The 21,414-nt window shown below is 45.9% G+C and overlaps 1 protein-coding gene across 2 annotated transcripts in view; it reads left to right on the top strand.

Moving 5' to 3' along the window:
* Positions 1 to 21,414, top strand: part of PEX14 (peroxisomal biogenesis factor 14) — a 146,328-nt gene that overhangs the window by 116,823 nt on the left and 8,091 nt on the right. For both annotated transcript variants that reach the window (XM_074218477.1, XM_074218476.1), the window contains 3 exons: positions 7,899 to 7,984; positions 10,289 to 10,391; positions 11,587 to 11,684. In XM_074218477.1, coding sequence (XP_074074578.1) covers positions 7,899 to 7,984; positions 10,289 to 10,391; positions 11,587 to 11,684 — 287 coding nt within the window. The remainder of the gene's footprint in view (positions 1 to 7,898; positions 7,985 to 10,288; positions 10,392 to 11,586; positions 11,685 to 21,414) is intronic.

The following is a 21,414-nucleotide window of genomic DNA, read 5'->3' as shown; positions in this document are numbered from 1 at the left end:
GGATTCCAGCTGCTTCCTTACATGGCTTAATATAAATAGGTCTCCAGGGATAAGGGCTACTCTTTGCTCAGAACAAATTGCTTTAGGGGGTCAGAGAACTGCACCAGAGTCTCAGTGAACTTACCTGGGTTCAGTGGGCTAGCATGATTCAATGAAGAATTTTTTTGCAAGAGGTAGGAAGGAGGGAAAACTGGTTCACTTGCTTTAAAGAGTTTTGCATGCCCACAGTTCTTTGAATAAAAGCTTTGAAATGTTGAGATTTCTCCCAGATAGGTAAATTTTAAAAATTCTCCCCACTCTGAAAATAGGAAGCATTCTGTCAGAAAATGCTTCCATTGCTGCCACTGGAGTAAAAATCAGAGTAATTATAATTTTAAATATGTTTAGTTTTTAATTCCCTTCCTTTAGCTTCGTTCTTCTTAAACTGTTACATTGCTCTTCTCAGCTCGACGGGGGTAATTCTGTCTTTTCCCTTTGGTACTTTTGCCAAGAGGTGTCAGAACTGCTCCAAAAAAAAAAAAAAGCTTGATTTTGATTAATATAGAGAAACAAGACTTTGCCTGACTGATAATAAAACTGATAAATGACATTTGAATTACTTGTAGCGGTAATTTATTACATAAAATATCTTTTATTTGACATGCGATTAGTTGCTGGAAGCATCACTCAATCTGACTAGTTTAAACATGCTCTAAAATGAACCCCAGTAAAAACCAGGGCTGTCGGCTGCTGGCTTTATGAAATATACTGATCCTGGAGTGAGGAAAAAACCTGACTTTAAATATTTAAATGATTAATTGGGTTTATATATTTTTTTTTACCTTTCTAACCCCCTTAATTACAAGCAAACTCAGGGGAGTTTCTGAAGTAGGTGTGCAATCTGCATGCTTATCGCTAAGGCATTGTCTGCGTCCCTGCATGAGGTATTTATGGCCTCCTCACTCACCACATACTCCTTTGGGTTTGAGATTGACTCCTAGGCCAGGCCTAGGAGCTGCTGTCTAGGGGCTGACATTCTATCCTCCCCGTCTCCACCCCTTTGGAAAGATGGGCTAGAAAGGAGAGGCTTAGGGACACATGAGCTGTGTGCCAAATCCAGAGAAGGCTGGACTTTCTCCCTTGTCAGCTTGGAGATGCCCTCGTGACCTTGCAGGGCTCTCCTGGGCAGCAAGCGCTGCCCCAGAAGCGGCTCAAGAAGAGTCATGGTCTTGGATCCTGAGCTCCTGAGTTGCTTGCCAAAGAGCAGCGACGTAGGAATTGTCCTTGCTTGTGGAGGACTGGATCCCCCAGACAGTTTTCAGGGCTGCTGCCCCTCAGTGTCTCAGGTGGGTATCCCAGCAGCCTGGAGCAAGAGAAACAGATCAGGGCCAAATGACTGACAGGGCTGCTGTATTTCCTTCTCAGCCTTTCCCTTATCGAGGAAATTGAACTGCTCTTCAGATTTTAGCAAGTACAGGCAAAATGAATATGGAAACCTGTAGTCATGGCCCCATTTCCATGGGGTCAGCCTGTAGTGAGGGCCCATAGTATGTGTTTATGCATGGGGGGAGGGAAGGGCTTTGGGGGGGACAGCCTCTCTTCTGAAGGAATGCATGATTTCTTTGAGTGGACACATGCACAGACACAGACATGCACAGGTGCACATGTAAATGTACAGACACACATGCACAGACACACACACACACACACACACACACACACACACACACACACACACCCCACTGTTTGACATTGTCATTTGATTAAGGACCAAAATATCCAGAAGAAATCAGAAGTACTTCAGGAGTCCAGAGAATAGTGGAGGTGAGGAGGCTGGAAGACTCCCGCAGTGATTCATTGCAGGGTATCCAGATGCCAAAGTGGGACTTGGTCCAGGCCAACCATAGATCTTAGACCAGGATGCTCGGTGTGAAAAGGGCATTGGGAGGAAGACTAAATGAAATTCACTCATTCAATAAGTATTTATTATTCACTGTACACAGTAGGCACCAAAAAGGGTTAGTCAAATAAAAGAATGACAAGCTACCACAAACCCAGGCTTGTGCTCCATTTATTTGCCCTCAGAAAGATTGGGGTGAGAGGGGGTGGAATTGAAATGTGGGTAGAGTCTGTATCAGTTCTGCAAGGTCTCCTTAATACCTCAGTCTAAAGGATTTCATTAAAAAAAAACCTTTTGACAAACTTAGTTGACCTATGATCTTGTTTACTTCATTCATTCATTCATTCATTCATTCATTCATTCATCTGCCTGTCTGAAACAAAATGGAAATGATAGACTCTTTCACCTTTAACTTAAGGTTCAGTATTTTGGCTATTTGATCAGAGAGATTGAGTGAGAATTCCTTAGGTATAGTAACATTTTTCTTTTGTATCTATGATTAAGTCAACTTTTGATTCTTCAGTGTTGATAGGGAAAATGTTTTCCTCTCTGTTAGTTCTTCAGTGAGACTCTCAGCCCCACCCATCTGTCTCCTTAGTGCAGATTATTTTTAAAAGTTGTTTCTGCCTGGTTCATCTCTGAGCAGAGACCTGCTGCTAAAGACCATGTCCAGTACTAGGCCTGTGGACTTTTCTCTCGCCCAGTCTCTGTGGTGCCACCCTTGACTATTCCAGAGTTCAGGTAAGGCTAGTGAGGAGGGGGACTGGGCATGATCACCCTAGCGCTTCACCACTCCTACTAGCTTCTTGCCCCAGTAATTCACCAAGTGGGGTATTGACTGTGGGTCACAGGGTGACAGGAGCTTTGAAATTCATTCTCTACTATTAAAACATAGACTTAGCTTTTTAATGAGCATATCTATCCTTATAAAGGCTTATGTTAAAATAAACTTGTTTCCTTGGGAGCATGTTGGATGGTGGGAAAAGTTTCTTCAGGATTTCCACTGATATGGTTAACCCCCAGAGAAGACAAGCTCAGCTGTCCTTGGCTGGTCGTTCAATCAGGGGGTTTTGTTGAGTGTCCGTTATAGAGTTAACAGTGTATTTTGTGGTAGATAGGAGAAACATAAACCATGCACCCTGTTTTCAAGGAATTTACTGTTGGGTTGAAGAAACAAGACTAATACACATGAAATGATTATTGAACAAGGCAAGACGGTATAATGAAATGCCAAGTTGTACGTGCTGTAAAACAACAGTAACAGACACGGATTACAAAGTGTATTAGAAGTTAAATGAAAGAGCCAGGTTAGGAAAGATTCCCCGCTGGAGGGGAAACAAGCTTGGCCATGGAGGATGGGGGGCATTCTCTAGGTAGAGAGGAGGAGGGAAGGAGAATGCCTGTGAAGGGGAGAAGAGGTGAGTGTCGACAGTCGTCTTCCTAGTCACAATCCCCCAAGGCAGACTGGGAGGGGCCAAAGGCATCTGGGTTTGGGATCCAGTCACGGGACATCCGGCAGGTCATTTAACCACTGGAACCTTTGTGCCTGCCAGGGGCATGGGAAGACCAGGTGCCCCACAGCACTAGTGAAGTAGCAGCAGCTGACGGGGATATGTGGCAGACCTCCAAAGTGTCCATCTACCATCAACTGTAAGCATTTATTAAGCTCCTGTGTACCAGAGTCTATCCTGGATGCTGGGGATACAGAGTCCAAAGAATCAAACCCCATAGCACTCCAAGAGCTGAGGGGCTGCTGGGGAGAGGTCACATCAGGTAGAGGGGTGGTGGTGCTGGAGAAGAGAGAAGAGCAAAACTGGGGATTCTGGACTGGAGGTGAGGAGGTCTGAGCTCAGATCCCCTGGGACACTGGGTGACCCTGGGCAAGTCACTGCAATTCTCCTTGCCTCAGTTTCCTGTTATAAAGTGGTGATTGTAATGCTAGCACCTATCTCCGAGGGTTATTGGGAGGATCCAATGAGATAACCTTAGGGGGCTGTGCAAATGTAGCTATGATTGCAGAAGGGCAGTCTTTCAGAAGGGGAGAACATCACAAGTGGGGAACAGCAGGAAGGAGATCATTCCTCTTCCATTCTGATGTGGAACTTTCACTTTTTCCGCAAAGGAATCTTCCCCCCTCCCCCCCAGCCCCCACCCCCAACATAGTAATTGGTTTTGTGAGAACAAGGCCCAGTTGAGGTCACATTTCATGGGCTACTTGGTTCCAAAGGAGCTTTGTGCCAGGTCTCAGGGATGTGCCATGTGTAAGCCATGGCCCAGAGGGATGCCTGCACCAAGAATGGAGGCAGAGTCTAGTGTGTGACCCCTAGAGGTGCTTGGATCTCTCCAGTAGCTCAGGGAAGAGTCTTCCTTGGCCCTGCCCAGCCAGAGCAGCCAGCCATGCAGCAGGCAGGGGAGTGAGCAAGGCCACTCGAACAGCTGGGGAGCAGCACCTTGCAGAGTGCCGCAATGTCTACCCTATGGACAGCTCTTTCACTTGGAGGCTTCATGGTTGTGCAGACAGACTGCTGTGATTTGGTCTGGCCAGAGCCCATGAACTACATCCTGGAGTTGTCCTGGAGGCCTTCTGGAGCCCCCTGTCCTTTTCCCTAGTGAGGATGATTGCTGGCTGTTCTATGACTCTTTGAGGTCTGCAGAACACTTTGCATTGATCTCCTGGAATCCTCACAAGAGACCTGAGACCATGACACTCATGAACCTCATTTCACATTTGAGGCAGTGGAGGCCGACTTGCCTAGTCTCCCAGCCAGCAAGGACCCTGACTTGGGGTACCACATGCTCTGCTCTTCCATGGCCCAAGCAGCATGGCCAGCCTGCTGGGCCACCATTGATCATGGTCTCCAGCTCCTCATCCAGTTCACTTCAGCAGATAGATATTCATGTGTGCAACTGTGTGAGGGGCTGGAGATCCAAATCAGATACTTCGGATACTACCGTCAGGGAGCTTGGACCCTTCAGGGTAGGGTCTGTAGGCAGGAGGTCTGAGGATTCAGAGTCCAAAGAATGAAGCCATGCCACCCTCTAAGAGCTGCTTCCTCTTGGTGCTCTCTGGGTCTGTGGTCCCAGAAGGACCATAGTGGGTCATTCATTCATTCATCCAGCATTAAAGTGCCTACTGGGTGCCAGGCCCTGGGGACATAGAGATGTGCCAGTCTTAGTTCACAGGACATTTTAGTTCTCCTGGGGCTTTGTGCACAGAATGAGTAGTAAACTTTATGCTAAGTAAATAAGAAATGCTTTTGTGGGGAGTGAGCAAGATTAGAAAAGGGCTCGAGTAGGAAGCCAAGCCTTGAGCAAAACCATGAAAAGAGCTAAAGATTTGAAGTGGGGGGGGGGGTGTGAAGGAGACATTTTAGGCCCTTTTCACTGGTGCTTCTTTTGTTCTGGAAGAGGCTTAATGATGCCAGTGCTACTTAAAATCCCCAACATCTCCTGTTAAAGAGTTTTTGACTTGGTAGCTAGCTGGCAGAGCCCACACAGACCTTACATAGAGTCAAGCCCTTGTTGTGCTGTTTAATAGCAGCATATTCCTGTCTTGTTCTTTGAATCTAGCTTTGGGGTCATTCTTAGCTCTGGAGGTCTTCCCCCGGGTGACCTGGAGCCACAAGGCTTCAGGTTCACCCAGTTCTTGAGCTCCTGACCTCTCTCTACCTTCTTTCTGGGGTGTTGTGGTCTCCCGTAGGCAGGGCTGGCCCGTGTCCACATCTAGATCCCCTTTCCAGAACTCAAACTTCATGTTCACTGATGCTTTCCTCTCTTACAGTCCAGAGCAGGAAGTCATCTGTCCTAGCTCCTCAACTCTCTTTACTGTTCTGGAGGTTCATGGAGAAGACCAGTATTTTCCATGGCCTCCCTGTGCCTCCTTTCTGCTTTCCTTGGGAGATCATGGTGGGGGGGGGAGTAGCTGAGGGAAGAAATCCAAGTGGTTTGGGGTTTAGGGAGCTGTGGGGGCCCAAGGGAGGCTATAGGTGTTTAATAAACATTTACTGAACTGAATTGGACTAGGATCTGGAGAACATTATCACTGTATCCAAGTCTGAGTTCTCCTGCCTTTGAAAGAGCCCTCCCCAGCCCTGTTCTTCCTTCTCTTTCCTTTTTTGCCACCAGACAGAGTTGTATCACCCATCTCCAAAACGAGTAAAATGGCATTTCGGCTTCTTGTCTTTATAGACTCTCTGAACTTTAGGAAAGATCATTCTGGTCCCTTTTCATTAATAATGAAAACCAGAGGGCAATAAAATGTTCTTAGCGTGAGCAAGGCAGGAACGGAGGGAGCGACGAGAGAGGTGAAGGGTGCTTCTGACAAGGAACTACAGGTGTTTCTCAATTCTGCATGGAGGTCAGGGCACTGGGAAGGTGGGAGCAGCTCTGAGACTGGCACTGCTTCTTGGCATGGCTTTAACCCCTTGGCACCTGGGAGAATGTGCTCATGAAGCTGGGTGATCCTGAACTGTATGTTCAGTGGATTTTTTGAGTAACAAATGTGAATGTAATTAGCTATTCTGAATACATACTCAGGATGGAAATGCTCCTCTCTCTCAGGTCTAAGGCCACCTAATGAATAGCTCAGACCCTAAGGAAAGCTCAACTGAATACTGACTGTCCTAAGAAGTAGAAACTAAGCTTTCTTGTCTTCATTCTCCTAATACTGAACATTTATTATAACCATGGCCCTGGGGATAAGCACAGAAGGCTGACCCTCTGACTCCCTGGACTCTGTAAGATCAAGGCCAGAGATCCAGCCAACTGGCCCTTTGCTGCTCCTGACCCTGCCCACCCATCCCTAAGTCTCTAAACAGCTCACTGTTTTCTGATTAAATGAGAGTGAAAGTGGGTGAGGAAATGTCAGGGAAGTTGTGGGAACGGGGAGTGTTCCTTTGAGGCATGGGTTGGACCAGTTGCTTTCTGAGTCTTCTTCAAATTCTCAGCCCTCAGGAGTCAGGATGTGATTTCTTGGGGACCTCCAAGGATCTGGACACTGGTTGGGCAGCATCTCTTGGTGATGTTTCCTAGACTCTGAGAGGACAGTTTAGGGAAGAGCTACCCAGTTCCTATTTTACAAAAGCAGCTCTGGGCAGGTCTGGCTTTGGCAAACCTCCGTGTGAAGTCCACAGGCATTGGGGGAGTGAGCAAGTGAGTGAGTGTGGTGGCCAAGAAAAGACACTTTCAGGCATCTTGATCAATGGATGAAGCCTTGGTCTCTGCAGATGCCCATTGAGCAGAGCTGGGGGGAGGGGGTGCCTCTGTTGAACCCTGTGAAGGTTCCAGCCAGGGATCTGCCTCGGTTGGGCTCTTGGCCAGAGGCCCCCTTGGTGTGTGCCCACATCCTGCTTCTGAACTTTAAGAAAGATCATTCTGCTGCCTCTAGATTATTAATGAAAATCCGGGCATCTTTAAGGCCCCTCCAGCAGCTTTTATGGGTGTGTGCTGGAGGGGAGCAAGGGCGTGAGCCCCTCTGCTTGGCTCAGCCGAATTCTGATGTTCCTTTAATGAGGGTCAGGAATCCTATTGCTCTTTCTTCTCCTAAGTCCATTTCCAGATCGCTATCTTTCTGGTGACATTAGTGTGATGGGAATGCCATTTCGGGGACAGAGCTTTGGGATTTTGGGTGTCTGACCCTGGAGGCTCTCCAAGCACTGACTGTTCTGCTGGTGGAGAGGAGCAGGCCAGGCCTGGGCTGGCAGCTGGCAAGCAGACTCTGCTGGAGACCAGCCTTGTACCCTGAGTGAGCCAGAGACCCTGGGCAGTTCCTGGCAGGAACCTCCTCTAGAGCCCTGCTTTCCTGGGTCAGAGAGAATTTCGGTCATGACTCATGCTGGAGCAGCCCCTTGGCCTTCTCTTGCCTGGGGAGGGGGCTCCAGAGAGGCACAATGGACAGAAAGACTGGAGATCTGTGATGCTGGGCAAATCAGCTCCTCTTTCCTCTCCCTGCTCTCCAGTTGGAAGGAGACTGGTGTGCATTTTTTCTTCACTTGTGTTTCTCTTTCTCTCTAACCATTAGACCCTACAGGTTCTAGATGGCGAGATTATGGGGCTCTGACTATCATCATGGCAGGGATCGCCTTTGGCTTCCACCAGCTCTATAAGGTACGTATGGCTCTGGCTGAGATCCTGAGATATCTCATTTTCTGAGGCTGCCAAGTGTGTTACCCCTCACTTCCACCCAGAGGGAACAAAGGTCACTATGACCATTTTCTTAGCAATGGGACAAGTGAGAGATTCAGAGGGTGACCCAGGGAGCACCAGAACCAGAGTATTCTTTATGTAGGTCTGTCCTTCGACCACTTATAGCATAGCTTTATTATATTCTTTTGCATATAACTCTAAGATATTATTCATAAACAAACTAAAATTTCCTCTCATTGAAGAAAGCCATAAATTTACTAGGTATTTTCATACAAAAAAGATGGGATCTCAAAGTGGATGTGTCTATCAAAAGATGTATTTCAGATTGGCACTTATTTCCCAGAAGGAGCTAACCATCTAACAGCGAGGAGACCAGGCTATGGGTTAAAGTCATTCTGAGTATTTTTATTCTCTACAAAGGACTGCCTCCCCAACAGTGAGAGGCCATCAATGGTATTTAAGAGTTAGACACTTGAGAACCCAGGGAATGAGAGCGAGACTGCTTCCCACTGTGTTGAGGCACCTTCTCCACTGTCCCTGCTCTTGTTCCCCGCTGGGGGTGATCCTTTCTTCAGCTTCGAGATATTCAGAATCACTCTTCATCCTAGAGTTGAAGGCCCTGAGTGGTCACCTAGTCTAACCCACACTTAAATCTGGAATCCTTCCATCACATTCAGGAAACTCGTTGACCAGTTCACCTACTTTCAGTTTGAAGTCCCTTGCTTAGCCACACGGACCTCTGCTGCAGGTCTCCTGATTTCTACCTAATTTGAGAGCTGTTGGCCGACTAAGGAGCAGGAGTTGTCTTTCTTTATGTAAAGTCCAGAGTCAGAAGGGAAACCTTTCAGTGTCAGAAAGTCAAAACTGAAGTTCCCTGGGATTTGTCCTCTCTTTTATGTGTAACATAGAGATCTGCTGTCTAAATACTATGTCATATTAGAAAGAAAAGTAGATCCCTAAAAGTCTTTTTCAAATAAGGGCCTCCTCTAATGAATAATAAGTAATGCTTAAGTAGCTTTGGACTCAGCAGTCCACAGACCCAGGCACATTCCAGTGTCTTTGGACTGGAAAGTAAGTTCTGGGCCTTAGAGAAACAGGAATGCTGAGGTAGGCTAGGGGTGGGGGATAGGGAAGGAACAGTGATGTTGCTGCACAGTGCGGGGCTGTGTCTTCTTTCTCTGCAACTTGGAGGTAGTCTTTGAGAGGTTGAGTGACTTAGGAAGAAAAAAAAAAGATGAATAGATGAAAGAACAGCCCGAAGGTTGACAGGTAGTTATAAAATTAAAATGGGGCCAAGGTCATGCTTTTGCTCTTTGTGTGGAAGGCTCCAGGCAGGGCCAGGGCCTCCTGAAGAGGACCCTCCCTCAGAAGGCTCCCTCACTCCCTCCAGCTCATGGGGGCAGAACTTGCAGAGTTTTCCATTGCAGTGCTAACTTTGCCATTGACGGGTTTCTTGTGGGCAAGAACTAATATCAGCCATTGGGAAAAGCACTTTGCAGAATAGACGGGAAAGTGCTTAGGTAGAAATGTGAAGTGGTGAACTTCACTTAGGATGGTTCCCACAAAGCCCTGGTGAGTCACCCCCCCCCCCCCCGTAAGAAACTGTTAATGGAGAAGTTACTGTTCCTCCTTCTGAACTGCCCAAGTAGACAGTGGACCAAAGAAAGAAACCCCAATGGGCCCAGAACCAGTCAGTTTGTAGAGAGGCCTGCTGAGAGTTGGATTGGGGTGCCAGTTTCTTGGTTACCTGCCCTGGGGTGCTCAGGGGTCTCAGGGCAGATCTTCTTCCTGTGATGTTTGTTGCCTGACCCTTTGGGGCTCCTTGCCTGGCAGCCAGGTCCTGCCCTTTCATTTCTTGGTAGCACCTTCCTTCTGCTTTGCTCCTTGACTTCTTCCCTGTCCACTCCCCCAGCTTCCAGTAGGTTTCTCTCATGTATGTCAGTAGTTCTTGTGTTTGAGTCCAGCTCTGGAGGGGATTATTTGGAGTTATATCCAGAGCTCATCAGTAAAGGGGGGGAGCTTCTTAATACTCCCCTACATAGCCATAGACTTTGCATTAAGCTGACAACAGAACCCTAGAAATGATGGGGTTCCAAACCTGGCCTCTCCTAACTTTCAGATGGCTCTTGTGAGGTGTTTGTTCAGACTTGGCATTGGAAGGAAGAGTACAAGGAAAGAGTGCAGGGTGCCTGTGGGAAATGGGGGCAGGGAGCTGGGGACAAGTGACCACTGCTAATTCCCTAAGACCCATCCCTCTTCTTGCAGAAGTACCTGCTCCCTCTGCTCATGGGAGGCAAGGAGGACAGGAAACAGCTTCAGAGAATCGAGGCAAATATCTCGGAGATGAGCGGCAGCATGACGCAGACAGGTAGAGACTGATGGCTCCATCAGCTCGCCCCTCAGAGCCCCCCGTGTGTGCCCCCCCACCCTCCGCCTCCACTCTATTCGGTGACTTCATTTATCTGCTCGAGAATCTGTTCACATTTGCAAATGAAGCCGCCGTCATTTCGGTTTAATTTGAAATTGCTTGTTTACTGTCGGCGCGGCCTCAATTAATTATGTTTTTACGGAAAGGCTCCCAACCTCAGAATATTAATAAGGGGAATAAAATGACAGCCTTTCTAGGGGCTGTAAAGTTCATTTTTAATTTCTGCTTCTCTGAGGTTTTCAGGGGGGTTTTTCGGTGATTTTTTCCCCCTTCCCTCTAAGAATTCAAAGCGGGGTCAAGAGAGTCTGTAATTACTGCGGCTCCAGTGACCCTGGCCACCTTGCCTGTTATTGACTCCACGGGGCTCTCACTCATTACCCAGCACCCTCGTGATGGCCCAGATTAGCTGTAACCTGTCACACCAGGGGGCTTCTTTTTTCCTTTGTGAACTTGTTTACGGGATGGAAGGTCCAGATTAAAAAACAAAGGCAAGCAGAAGAGCTTCCCAAACCACAGGCCTGTGGGTGGCCTGGGGCCCATGGGTAATCTTCCTTAGAAGTGGTCTGGAGCCTGAGCACCAAAAGGTTGGGGAGTGGCTGACAGCAGTAGAGAATGGAGCCTGCAGGACCCTCAGGAGGGAATGGGGCACCCGGGGGACAGGGACAGAGAAATGGGAAAGAGGAGCAGCCAGAGAAACCCACTTTTTCTGTTTAATTTTTTTCCTGGGTGGTGTTTATCAGGAAGGAAAGAGAAATCATTCTGTTTCAGAATTGGAAATTTTCAACTAGTTACCCAGAGGCACGTGTGAGGCCGCACTAGATGAATGATGAACACACCATCCAAGTTGGGAGAGCTGAGCAAATCCTGAGTAGATCTAATTAGGAGGGAGAGGTTTTGGATGGATATACTGTTGCCTATAGACAACTCTACAATGGAAAGATAAACTAGAAATACTGGAGGTTAGATGCAGTGCAGGTAGATTGCCCATAGTGCAGATGAATTATAAGGAGAGAGAGGGAGAGAGAGCGTCCTCGATAAATTAGAGAGAGCCAGAGCCGGGGAGAGAGAGAGAGAGAGAGAAGGGAAACTCCGTGGACCACTTTCACTGAGCTGTAACTGCTTCTTTCCTGCACAGTGACTCAGTTACAGGTGACGTTAGCCTCCGTCCAAGAAATACTGGTCCAGCAGCAACAGAAAATCCAGGATCTTTCCCAGGAACTGGCTGCCTCCAAGGTACTTCAGGCCTCCATTCATTTCTTCTGTGTTTACATGGGCTGCTCCCCTTTGGTCTGGTCAGAGATAGCCCCACCCCCAAGGCTGTCGCATGGCCATATATGTCAGCACCACTGATCCAGAGCGGGGCAACCGACTTGGGATGTGGTAGTGGATCAGTGGAGCTTCCGTAGAGCTGAGCCTGTGGGTAGCCACGGACTGGAGGAGGGAGTATGTGTGTTGGGGGATTTGGGGGTGTGTGTCCAAGTTTGTGGTAAAGTAGAAAGAGTCCTGGCTTCAGAGTGCAGATCCTGCCCAGGCCCCTGGCTCCCTGGTGAACCTGGACAAGTCCCTGGCTTGCTGTAGACTCTCATTCCAAAAGCTGACGAGTTGGCTGCCAGAGTTGGAGCCCTACAGTCCCAAGACCTTTGACTCCCTCTGTTGATTGAGAAGCAATGTCATGGAGAGACCAGGAAGGGATTTTTCTGGATTGGGGCGCCCCCTCCCCTCATCTACCTGAGGCCTTTTCTGACCACTCCTTCTACTCTGTCCCTTCCCTTGTACACACACACCCGTATACATGGAGTGTGCATGGGTGGTTCTCTTTCATAAGCTCCTCAAGAGAGACTGTTCACCTTGGCTGTTGTGAACCTGGAGCCTAGCACATTTCCTGTATTTGATAAGTGCTGAGTGATTGATCACTTGACCAACTGATTGATTGAAATATGATTGAATGGTGAAGGTTTTTCAGCCTTATTCGTGTTAATATCAGAAGAATTTCTAGGACTTTCATTCTGATGGAGAGCCCTTCTATGTACTGTATTCTAAATTTGGCTTTTAGAGAAAAAACTGGCAGCTAGGTGACATAGTGAAGAAAGGGCTGGACCTGCAGTGTGGAAGACTTGAGTTCAAATCCAGCCCTGTATGACTCAGGGCAAATCCCTTGGTCTCCATGTGCCTTGGTTTCCTCATTTGTATAATGGGGATCTCAACAGTCCCAGCTCTCAGGGTTGTTGGGAGGCTCACATGAAGTGATGTTTGTCAAGCACAGACCTTAAATCCTTTCTATAAATGCTAGCTACCCCCTAGGAACTAATGACAGAGCCACCCCAAGATCATGTCAAAGTGAAACTGGGAGGAGGAGGCAGAGGAGAGCAAGTAGGTGGGTTTGTTGTTTTTGATAAAAGCTCTTTTCATGAATGTCAATAAGCAAGCCAGAATCACTGATGGCTATTGACCTATGAAAATCCTGAGTGTGCTTCCAGGGGAAGTGGGGCTAGGATCAAAGCTCAGAAGAGTGAAGGGGGAGAGCAGTGGTGTGAGGGAGATATTGTCTGCCTGTGTGGGAGTCGATTGGCCTGGTTCATCCTGGCGGGGGACTTGAAGGCTTGAAGAGAGGAGTAACTAGACTTATCCCATGGTGGACCTCAACTTTGCCATTAATAGACTGCATACATTTCATCTGGTATTACAAAAGAGTGTTTTATTCTGTGAAACTAAAATGTATATATATACACACCAGAATTATATGAAATTTCTTGAAAGATGGAACAATGAGAACCTTTTTTCTGACTCTGTGATCATCACGGAAGGTGTTTACCACTCTCTTGGAGGAGATTCAGTATAGGATCCAAGGTGAGGAGGGACCATCATCATCATCACAGAAGATGAGATCTCCCAAATGTTCCTTTTTGTAGATGGCATTGTGCTAGTTTCATGAAGCCCTGGGTGAGCCCTTCAGTGCTTCCTTGAGGAGATTGATAACCACTTCAAAGCATTTTACCTTTCATTTCTACAGGAAGAAGAATCCAGTAGCTTAAAAATGCTTGTTGTCTGAATGAATAGCTCAGTGTAGGCATCTTGGACAGCTATGGCAAAGAGCACATTAGTTAGATCCAAAACCAAAAAGGAGGAAGAGAATAGGGAGGAATCCTTTGGGAAAATTGCAGGGCTCCTGAATGACCCCAAATTACTACTTATTTGTTGTTGTTTGTCCTTCATTACTGAAGAAGACCCATGACATCAGGAAAGTAATGTGTTGACTTGCAAGTGAATTGGATTTAAGCTAGGCAGAATGATACAAAATCACCATCCTCACTCTCCTTCAGAGCCATCTGCATCCAGTGGCTAGGTATGAATCAGGACAGCTGGAAATGGCCCAAGATGAAAGGGAAGACCGTGGTCTTTCCCAGGTCTCAGTTGACTGAGACAATTAAGGATAGAAAAGAAATGAGGAAAAAAATTACCTTTTACCTACTTAAAAAATATATCAACCTGGAAGGGGAACATCTCGTGGTCAGAATAGAAACAATTGCTATTTGCACTCACTCTGATTCAACAAAGCGCAAATAGTGACCAACTGAGGCTTAGGTTGGCCAGAGTGATTTGGGTTTAAGATGTAGTGAAGTAGCTGAAGCAACACCCATTCAGTGATTTAAGGTTGGATAAGAAATGAAGCAAAAGATGGCCTCATTTGCCTATTCAAAAAAATAAATTCACTTTTAGAGGGGAAGACCAGAATGGAAATAATTGCTATTTATGCTCACTTTTAAGTCATCAAAACCCAAAGTAACCAATTACAGTCTTGGACTGGGACTTATTTTTCATCAGTCACTGAGAGCCAGAATGATTTGGGTTTAAAGTTTAAGTCAGGTAGCTTCATTTGAATCCAAAAGGGCTTTATCAAAGCCAGGTTTAACCTCTCTATTTTAAGAAATGTATATTCCTTTGGACAGAGCAACCACATGTAAGTGTATGATTCCACATCTGGAAGGGGATGGAGGAAGGGAACTAGCAAACAAGTACATTTCCCAATGAACTGATCAATGGAGCAATTGCTACTTTTCACAGATTGTTGTTTGTCCTTCATTCTTGAAGAGGACTAATGGCGTCAGGAAGGTGATGTCTTGAAATGAAGACTTGTCTCTAATACCTGCATTCTGTCACTGTTGTATGATTTCAAGTAATGGGTCTGTCTGTTTCTAACTCAAAGGGCAATGACCAGGTTGCAATACAAAACAGATTAGGAACAGCAAAGAACAAAAAGAAAGCTTGCCATCAAAGAGATGTAGTATCAAAAGAAAATAGCCTGGTCACAGGGCAAGAGTGAATAGTGATTGTCTGATAGCTCCCCTGGCATTCTCACCCTATCAGGAGAAAGCAGGCATGGCTCTCCCAGCACGTTGGGTAAACTCCTCATCCCTTGGAAGAGGATGGGCAGTTGTGGGTAGGGTTTTGAGGGATTCTTGTCCTTGGAGACAGCAGTCATGGAGCTATTGTGATTATTTTAGCGCATCTTTCCTTCTAACCAAGCTAGTAGGTTGATATACTAGGACATCTTTTTCTAAAATCTGCGCACCCCCAGGGTGGAGATTATGGCATTGTCACTTCTGAGCTAAGTGGTTCCATGTGCCCCTGGAGCATGGCGCTTTCACTCTTGTGGAAATTCCCCTCTTTGAGTAACGCTTCCTTCCTGGATTGACTTTCTCTTCTGATGGTTTCTCTGTCACTCCCTCACCCCTCTCTCAGTACTCTGTTCTTCCATTCTGTTACTGGGGACATTTCTACATTGCTCAGTGGTTATTGTTTAGTCTACCTCTTGTGTATAAATTATGTGTCTACAGTTAGATTGGAAGATTCTTGAGGGTAGAACTCGTCTCTTTTTATTGTGAATCTCTTATGGTCTGATGGATGCGAAGTTTTATAAATAGTTGCCACTGAATAAATGTTGGCTTTCTGGCCAGAGCATTCCACTGTTGTGTGAATGAACCCATTCAGTTCCAAAGAAGACCTGAGAGGAGAAAGAACAGTGGCTGATGGTCTGTCTGTGAGTCCACCTGCCCCCTCCTCTTCCTCTCCTCCCCTCTTCTTCCTGATACACTTGACAGTGCTTTCAAGAGTTGGAGACAGAATTAGCTGCCTGGGAGAAGTAGCTGACCCACTGCCTCTGCATGGGGTTGGACTCTCTTATGCTTACCAGATTAAGAAGGGCAGAAGCATCATGGCTGGTGGCTTTGCTGGGGCAGCCTGCACCCAGATGTCCGATGTCAGCCTCTGAGACTTTCTGAACTGGGTCACCCCAGCTGAGTGGATCAAACCCTCTCCATCTCAGTTTCCTCATCTGTAAAGTTAACATCCCCTCACAGGACTATTGTTGAGGATCTGATGCAGGAGCATCCATCAGTCACTGTTCAAGCCTTAATGCCAGCTTGCGCAACGATGAGCAGCCTGCGCAGTCCACTGACCCATCCCCCACAGCGCCACCCCTGGTTTCCTCCAGGGCTCCTTTGTGGCCAGTGGCCACTTTTCACCATGGACCATGCTCCCTGCAGCAGGACCCACACAGCGCACAACCATAAACAAACCTTGAAAGCCAATTTATGGTCACAGCTCTGTTATCCTTTGGAGCTGTGGCCTGCCAACGGCCTGAAGCCATTCCGGAAATTGGAAAACTGTTTTCAGGTCTTAAGAATTAAGATTAAGACCACATGTTGGGTTTTGAGAAGGGAAAGGACACGGGAATTCTGTGTGGTGGTTTAGAACAGCCTTTAAAAGTTTCTTGCACTTTTTTTTTTGGGAACCCTCTATCCTCCCACACCCCTTCTTATTTTCTCCTGTGCTGAAATGTAAAGCATTCTGTTTTGGTATCTAAACCCCATGTGTACGAAGACTTGGTAACCCCATAAACCAAAGAGTAAAAGCTGTGTTTTCTCAGCTGTAATGTAAGTTTTTATATCTGCCTTCCAAGCTCCTACTGGAGCACTGTAAAAAATTAAAAAGAGAAGCTTTAAGTAATTAAAAAACCTACATAAAACCAAAGGCTGTGAGTTTTCTACAACTGTTTTTTAAAGAGACTGGCTAAAAAGCCCCAGATGTCAGATTTTATTTCTAAATCCTAGGCATCTGGCACCATATGCGTTTGGAAATTTGAGTCCTTTGCCGGCCGGTGAGTAGAAATTGCTCCCTTGTTAATGTGCTGCTGTAGCTTTCAAGGTTTTGGAAAAGCCAGAACAGTGGCGGCTCCTGGGTTCTTGCCTGTCTGATGGCCTGATGTAGAAATCTCATGGGAAGACACTCTTGCAAATGAGTATGTCACCAGTGCACTCCTCCAAGCAAAGCCCCTCCAAGCCCATCTTCTCTTTGGAAACTCTGAAGGCAGCACTCCCTGCTAAGGAAGGATAGACTCTTTGTCCCTGAGGAGTGAGAGCCCAGTTACTAGACTGAGCCACACACTCACCTACCACACTAGGATCCACTTGTTTATTTGATAACTATTTATTGAATTTAAAAAAAAATTATTTAAGGCAGTGGGGCTAACAAGGTCACACAGCTAGGTAATTATTAAGTGTCTGAGGTCAGATTTGAACTTAGGTCCTCCTGACTCCAGGGTTGGTGTTCTAACCACTGTATTTATTGAACTTTTGCTCAGGACCCTTCATCCAGGTTTCTCAGGCTAATGTCTTTTCCCACCCTTCTGTATTTTTCGTTTGAATTGTCTTGTCAGTTCTCATGGGAAGGTAGTAAGGGGCAGAGAAAAGAAATTAGAACTGACTACCTTCTGGGGAGCCCTAATTAATTGTTCATTTGAAAACTATGGGGGGGGGTGACTGGAGTCTCTGTGGGCTCATGTCAGACTCACCTGTGGCCTTTAAAAGAATTTCATCCAACTGGTTACAGCATTTCCAAAAGCAGTTTCTGTAGTTGCTTGTTCTCTGTCCATTGCCACAGGAATTACTCTAAGGAAGGCGGGAAGGATGTTGGGTCGTGTGATTATTACTCCTTAGTGCACCATGTGGTTTCTGCTCTTAGCAGGGAAGGAATTGGAAATTAAGTCTTTTGGAAGAGTTTCTTTTAAACTGGGAAATATTTAAATCTATAATCATGCTCAGGGGCCCATAGCTGATGACCATTACTTGCCCATGTGGATGTTTTCATTCAGTTCAACATTTATTAAGTACCTGCTATGTGATTTCAAACAAGCTGGAGACAGTGAAAAATCACCACAGATCCATCATTTCCTGATAGGAAGCCATTGCCACAATGAAGAGGCCTGAGGAACTCTGAAGCCACCTTCGGCAGCAAGCCCCGGATCTCAAACCTAGTGGTTTTGATTGGAAATATAAATTCATTTGCAGATCTCATGGAGGAAATGATGAGTGGTTTTGTCTTAGAAAACAGCCAAGTTAATAAAAAAAACAAAAAAGAAAAAGAAAGCAGCCAAGTTAAATTGAGGGGAGGAAAACAAGTTTTTAGAAAGTTTGGCATGAGATGCAGCTCCGGTAGATACGAGTGCCTGGAAGAGTCTGGAAGCAGATAACAAACAAATAGAAAACCAAACATCTGTTCACTTTTTTAATATAACAAAGCAGTTTCATCACCAATGGCAGTGGAACCACTATATCGGGACTCATTAAAACTCCAGACCCCTCCTTGTTGAGCTGTGTGAAGAGTTAGAAATGGCATTCACAAAGGAAAAATGGGAAGAGTAGCTGCATCAGACCAATTCTACAATGTGGATATATGTGCTGGAAAGGCCACAGTTTTGAAAACATTGAGGGGTCAATTTATAAGACAACTGAAAGAGGAGAAAGTACCCAAAGATTGGAATGAGTTGTGGATTGTATTATTTCAGCTACAGACCCAGGTGCCCAACTCATCTCTTTAAAACTTTGTGAGAATGAGCTTTACCTATACCCTGGATGAAATTATGAGGGAAAAAGGCAAGTTTTTGCAAATGCTTTCTGAAGCAGTTTCCCTTCACAGCAAAAGACTCTGTGGTCCTGCCCTGTGCATTATTGATTGACTAGAAGACACAGAACTTGGCAGAGCCGGAGGCCCCTTCAGATAGTTCTTCTAACAGAGTGTATCTCATGCATATGGCGAGCAACCAGAAGGCTTGCCATGTATGCAAAGAGAAATGTGAAAATGTCTTGCCCTTGCATTCTCACCCTGGAGAAAACACGTCCATGTGTTGGTCCATGCATCAGTGATCCAAAAATGGCCAGTTGTTGTGGGAGAGGGTAGGATATCAGGAAAGGTTCTTGTACAGCATGATGCTTGATTCAAGAATTCTAAGAGGCAGAAGGAGGAGGAAGGGAGAGATCATGTGGGATTTCTCAGTAGAAACAATTGCAGAGAACTTTGTTGAATGATCCTCTGGCTGTCAGCATTACAGGAGGCAGAGAACAGAGAAAGGTCTATTTGTGTGGGATGTTTGCTGCTGTAGCATGGGACAACCAGTACGGCGTCTCCACCAGAGGAATTCAATCTTATGGCTCCTCTGGGCCACACTGCCCAACAAAAACCCCCAAGAACTTATTCAGAATTCAGTCCCCATTCATGAATACCATGCAACCCACACCATCAACAAGCATGACAACAAATGGGTCCCAGGTTGGGCATGCGTGGTCTAGACAAAAGAAGAATTTCCCAAGAAATGTGAAGGATCTCCTTACAGGTGTCCTGGTGGCATCTGACATCATGCCCCAGAATGCTGTGATCTCAGCAGTCCATGCAGGAAAAAGCAAACAAATCAGTAAATGTGTGTGTGTGTGTACACATCTTAGCTTGGCGCAATTTTAACTGGACCTAGAATTAAATAATGAGAAGAGATCAGACCAGATTATATTTGATTCTAGGCTGTTCTCTAGTTTAGAGTTGTCATTTTAACAACAGTACTCTTCAGTGATGCTCTGTAGTAGTGAATCATGGAACCCCACTATCCCCAAAGAAGTAAACTGACCCAAAGTCTAATGGACGACATCCTTGCTTGGGAGAGAGGACCATGATTGCTGCTAATGCAGAGGGGACACTGCTTCACAAGTTCATATAGCCCACAATTTATATGCAGCAGTCTGAGAATAAGGAGTAGCAACTTACCGGGGAGCCACAGAAAGTGGCTAAACAGGACCGATCCTCTGATCACCTGATTTAGGGGAGTAAGTGGATGAGAATCCTGCAGGAGGAGGAAAAGGTGTAATCTGCACTAGTGGGGAGTGCCAGTGGCACTAGAAAGCTAGCAGAGGCAAACTTGAAACGACAGAGGTCCACCCTAGAGTCTGAGGGCACAGAGATAAAAAACGATGCTGCCTGTCCTTGGGGAGCTTACTTCCTCCTGGATGTGTGCAGAGGGCATGTGTGAGATCAGCTGTGAAAAGGGCAAGGGAAAGATTCGGGTCAAGGGCCATGAGACTCCTCTGTGTTCACAGCCACCCCAAGTTAAGCCTCTTGTGGAACGACATAACAAGAAGAGCAGCTGCCATTTGTCCGATGCTTTGCAGGGCATCCATCATCACATTAGGTCTGACAGCAGCCCTATAACAAAAGGTTTCTTCCCCCCTTGGGAATTAAGGAGACTGCAGCTCAGAGACTTGAGACTGTGACCTGTAACCAGTCCATCCCATCACCAGTCTGTGAGGAGGGCGCGTCCAGGCCATTCAACCTTTGGGGAGGGGCAGTGCTCTGGAGTGAGCCCTTCCACCTTGGTGGGACTCCTGTTACTGACATCAAACTCAGATGTGCCTCTGCAGTTTACACACCCATTGCTCCTGACACCCTCTCAGTGACAGCTCTGCAAATATGCTAAGACAGTTCTCATATCCCCTGGAGTTTTCTCTTCTTCAGGCTAACCATCCCTGGCTACTTCAGCTAATCCTCACATAGCATCATTTCAAGGCTCTTCATTACTCTGGTTATTTTCATCTAGGCACTTTCCAGATTATCAGTGTCCTTACTAAAATGTGGCCCTCAGGAATCTTTTCACTACTATGGCTTTGGAGAAAATTCATAAGCAAAAGAAGCAATCACAAAAGACAAAATAAATTATTTCAATTATAGAAAATTGAAAGGCTTTTGCATGTATAAAACCAGTGCAGGTAGAATAAGCAGAGAAATAAGTGAGTACAAAACAAGAGTCTGGTATCCAAGTTATATAGGGAATTGACAAAAATGTAGATGACTGGTAACCATTCCTCAGTAAATGATAAAGAATTGCCAACTATTAAACAAATGAAAGCAGTTGAAACATCAGTTCACATCTCTCAAAGTGGCAAAGTTGGTTTTTTAAAAAAATTTTTTTCTTGACAGAAACTTCTTTTTTTCAGAAACTTCTCTTGAGAGAGATTAGTAGATTATCTTTCAATCTTTCATGCCCTCTGACCTCGCTACCCCACGATTGAGTTCATACCTCACAGAGGCCAGCAACTGAAAGTGTGCATTATAATGTGAATGAATGAATGAATGAGCTGGTACTTTTTAAAGTGTCTACTATGTGCACAGCACCAGAAATAAGACATATATAATGCCCACACACAGATATGTTTGTATTCACACAGACATACATACCCATGTGGGAAAAAATGAGGCAGTCCCTCGTCTAAAGGAGTTCACATTCTAATAGGGGAAGCCATACTTAGAAGGGTTCAGCAATGAGACAGATGGAGTAGCCCTTTAGGTGGTAGCAAACTACTAAAAACAAAGTGGGAGTTAATCATTTGTTGAATGGATGAACAGATTGTGGTACACAAATGGCATTGTTTTTTCCATAAGAAATGAGAAATATGAGGGATTTAGAAAAATGTGGGACATTCAGTATGAATAAATGTAGAAGGGAGTCAGCAAGGCCAGAAGAACAGTGTACACAGAGATCAGGGTAGCCACTCTGCAGTTAACTGGAGTGTTAATGTTCTCTCCTAGAGAGCTGCCATTAGAAGCTGTCACCTTCCTCAGGTGGTGGGGCTAGGAATGTGGAGGC

The sequence above is a fragment of the Macrotis lagotis genome, chromosome 1, assembly GCF_037893015.1.
Source record: "Macrotis lagotis isolate mMagLag1 chromosome 1, bilby.v1.9.chrom.fasta, whole genome shotgun sequence".
Lineage (NCBI taxonomy): Eukaryota > Metazoa > Chordata > Mammalia > Peramelemorphia > Peramelidae > Macrotis > Macrotis lagotis.
The sequence above is the reverse complement of the archived record's forward strand: the minus strand, read 5'-3'. Positions and strand labels throughout refer to the sequence as shown.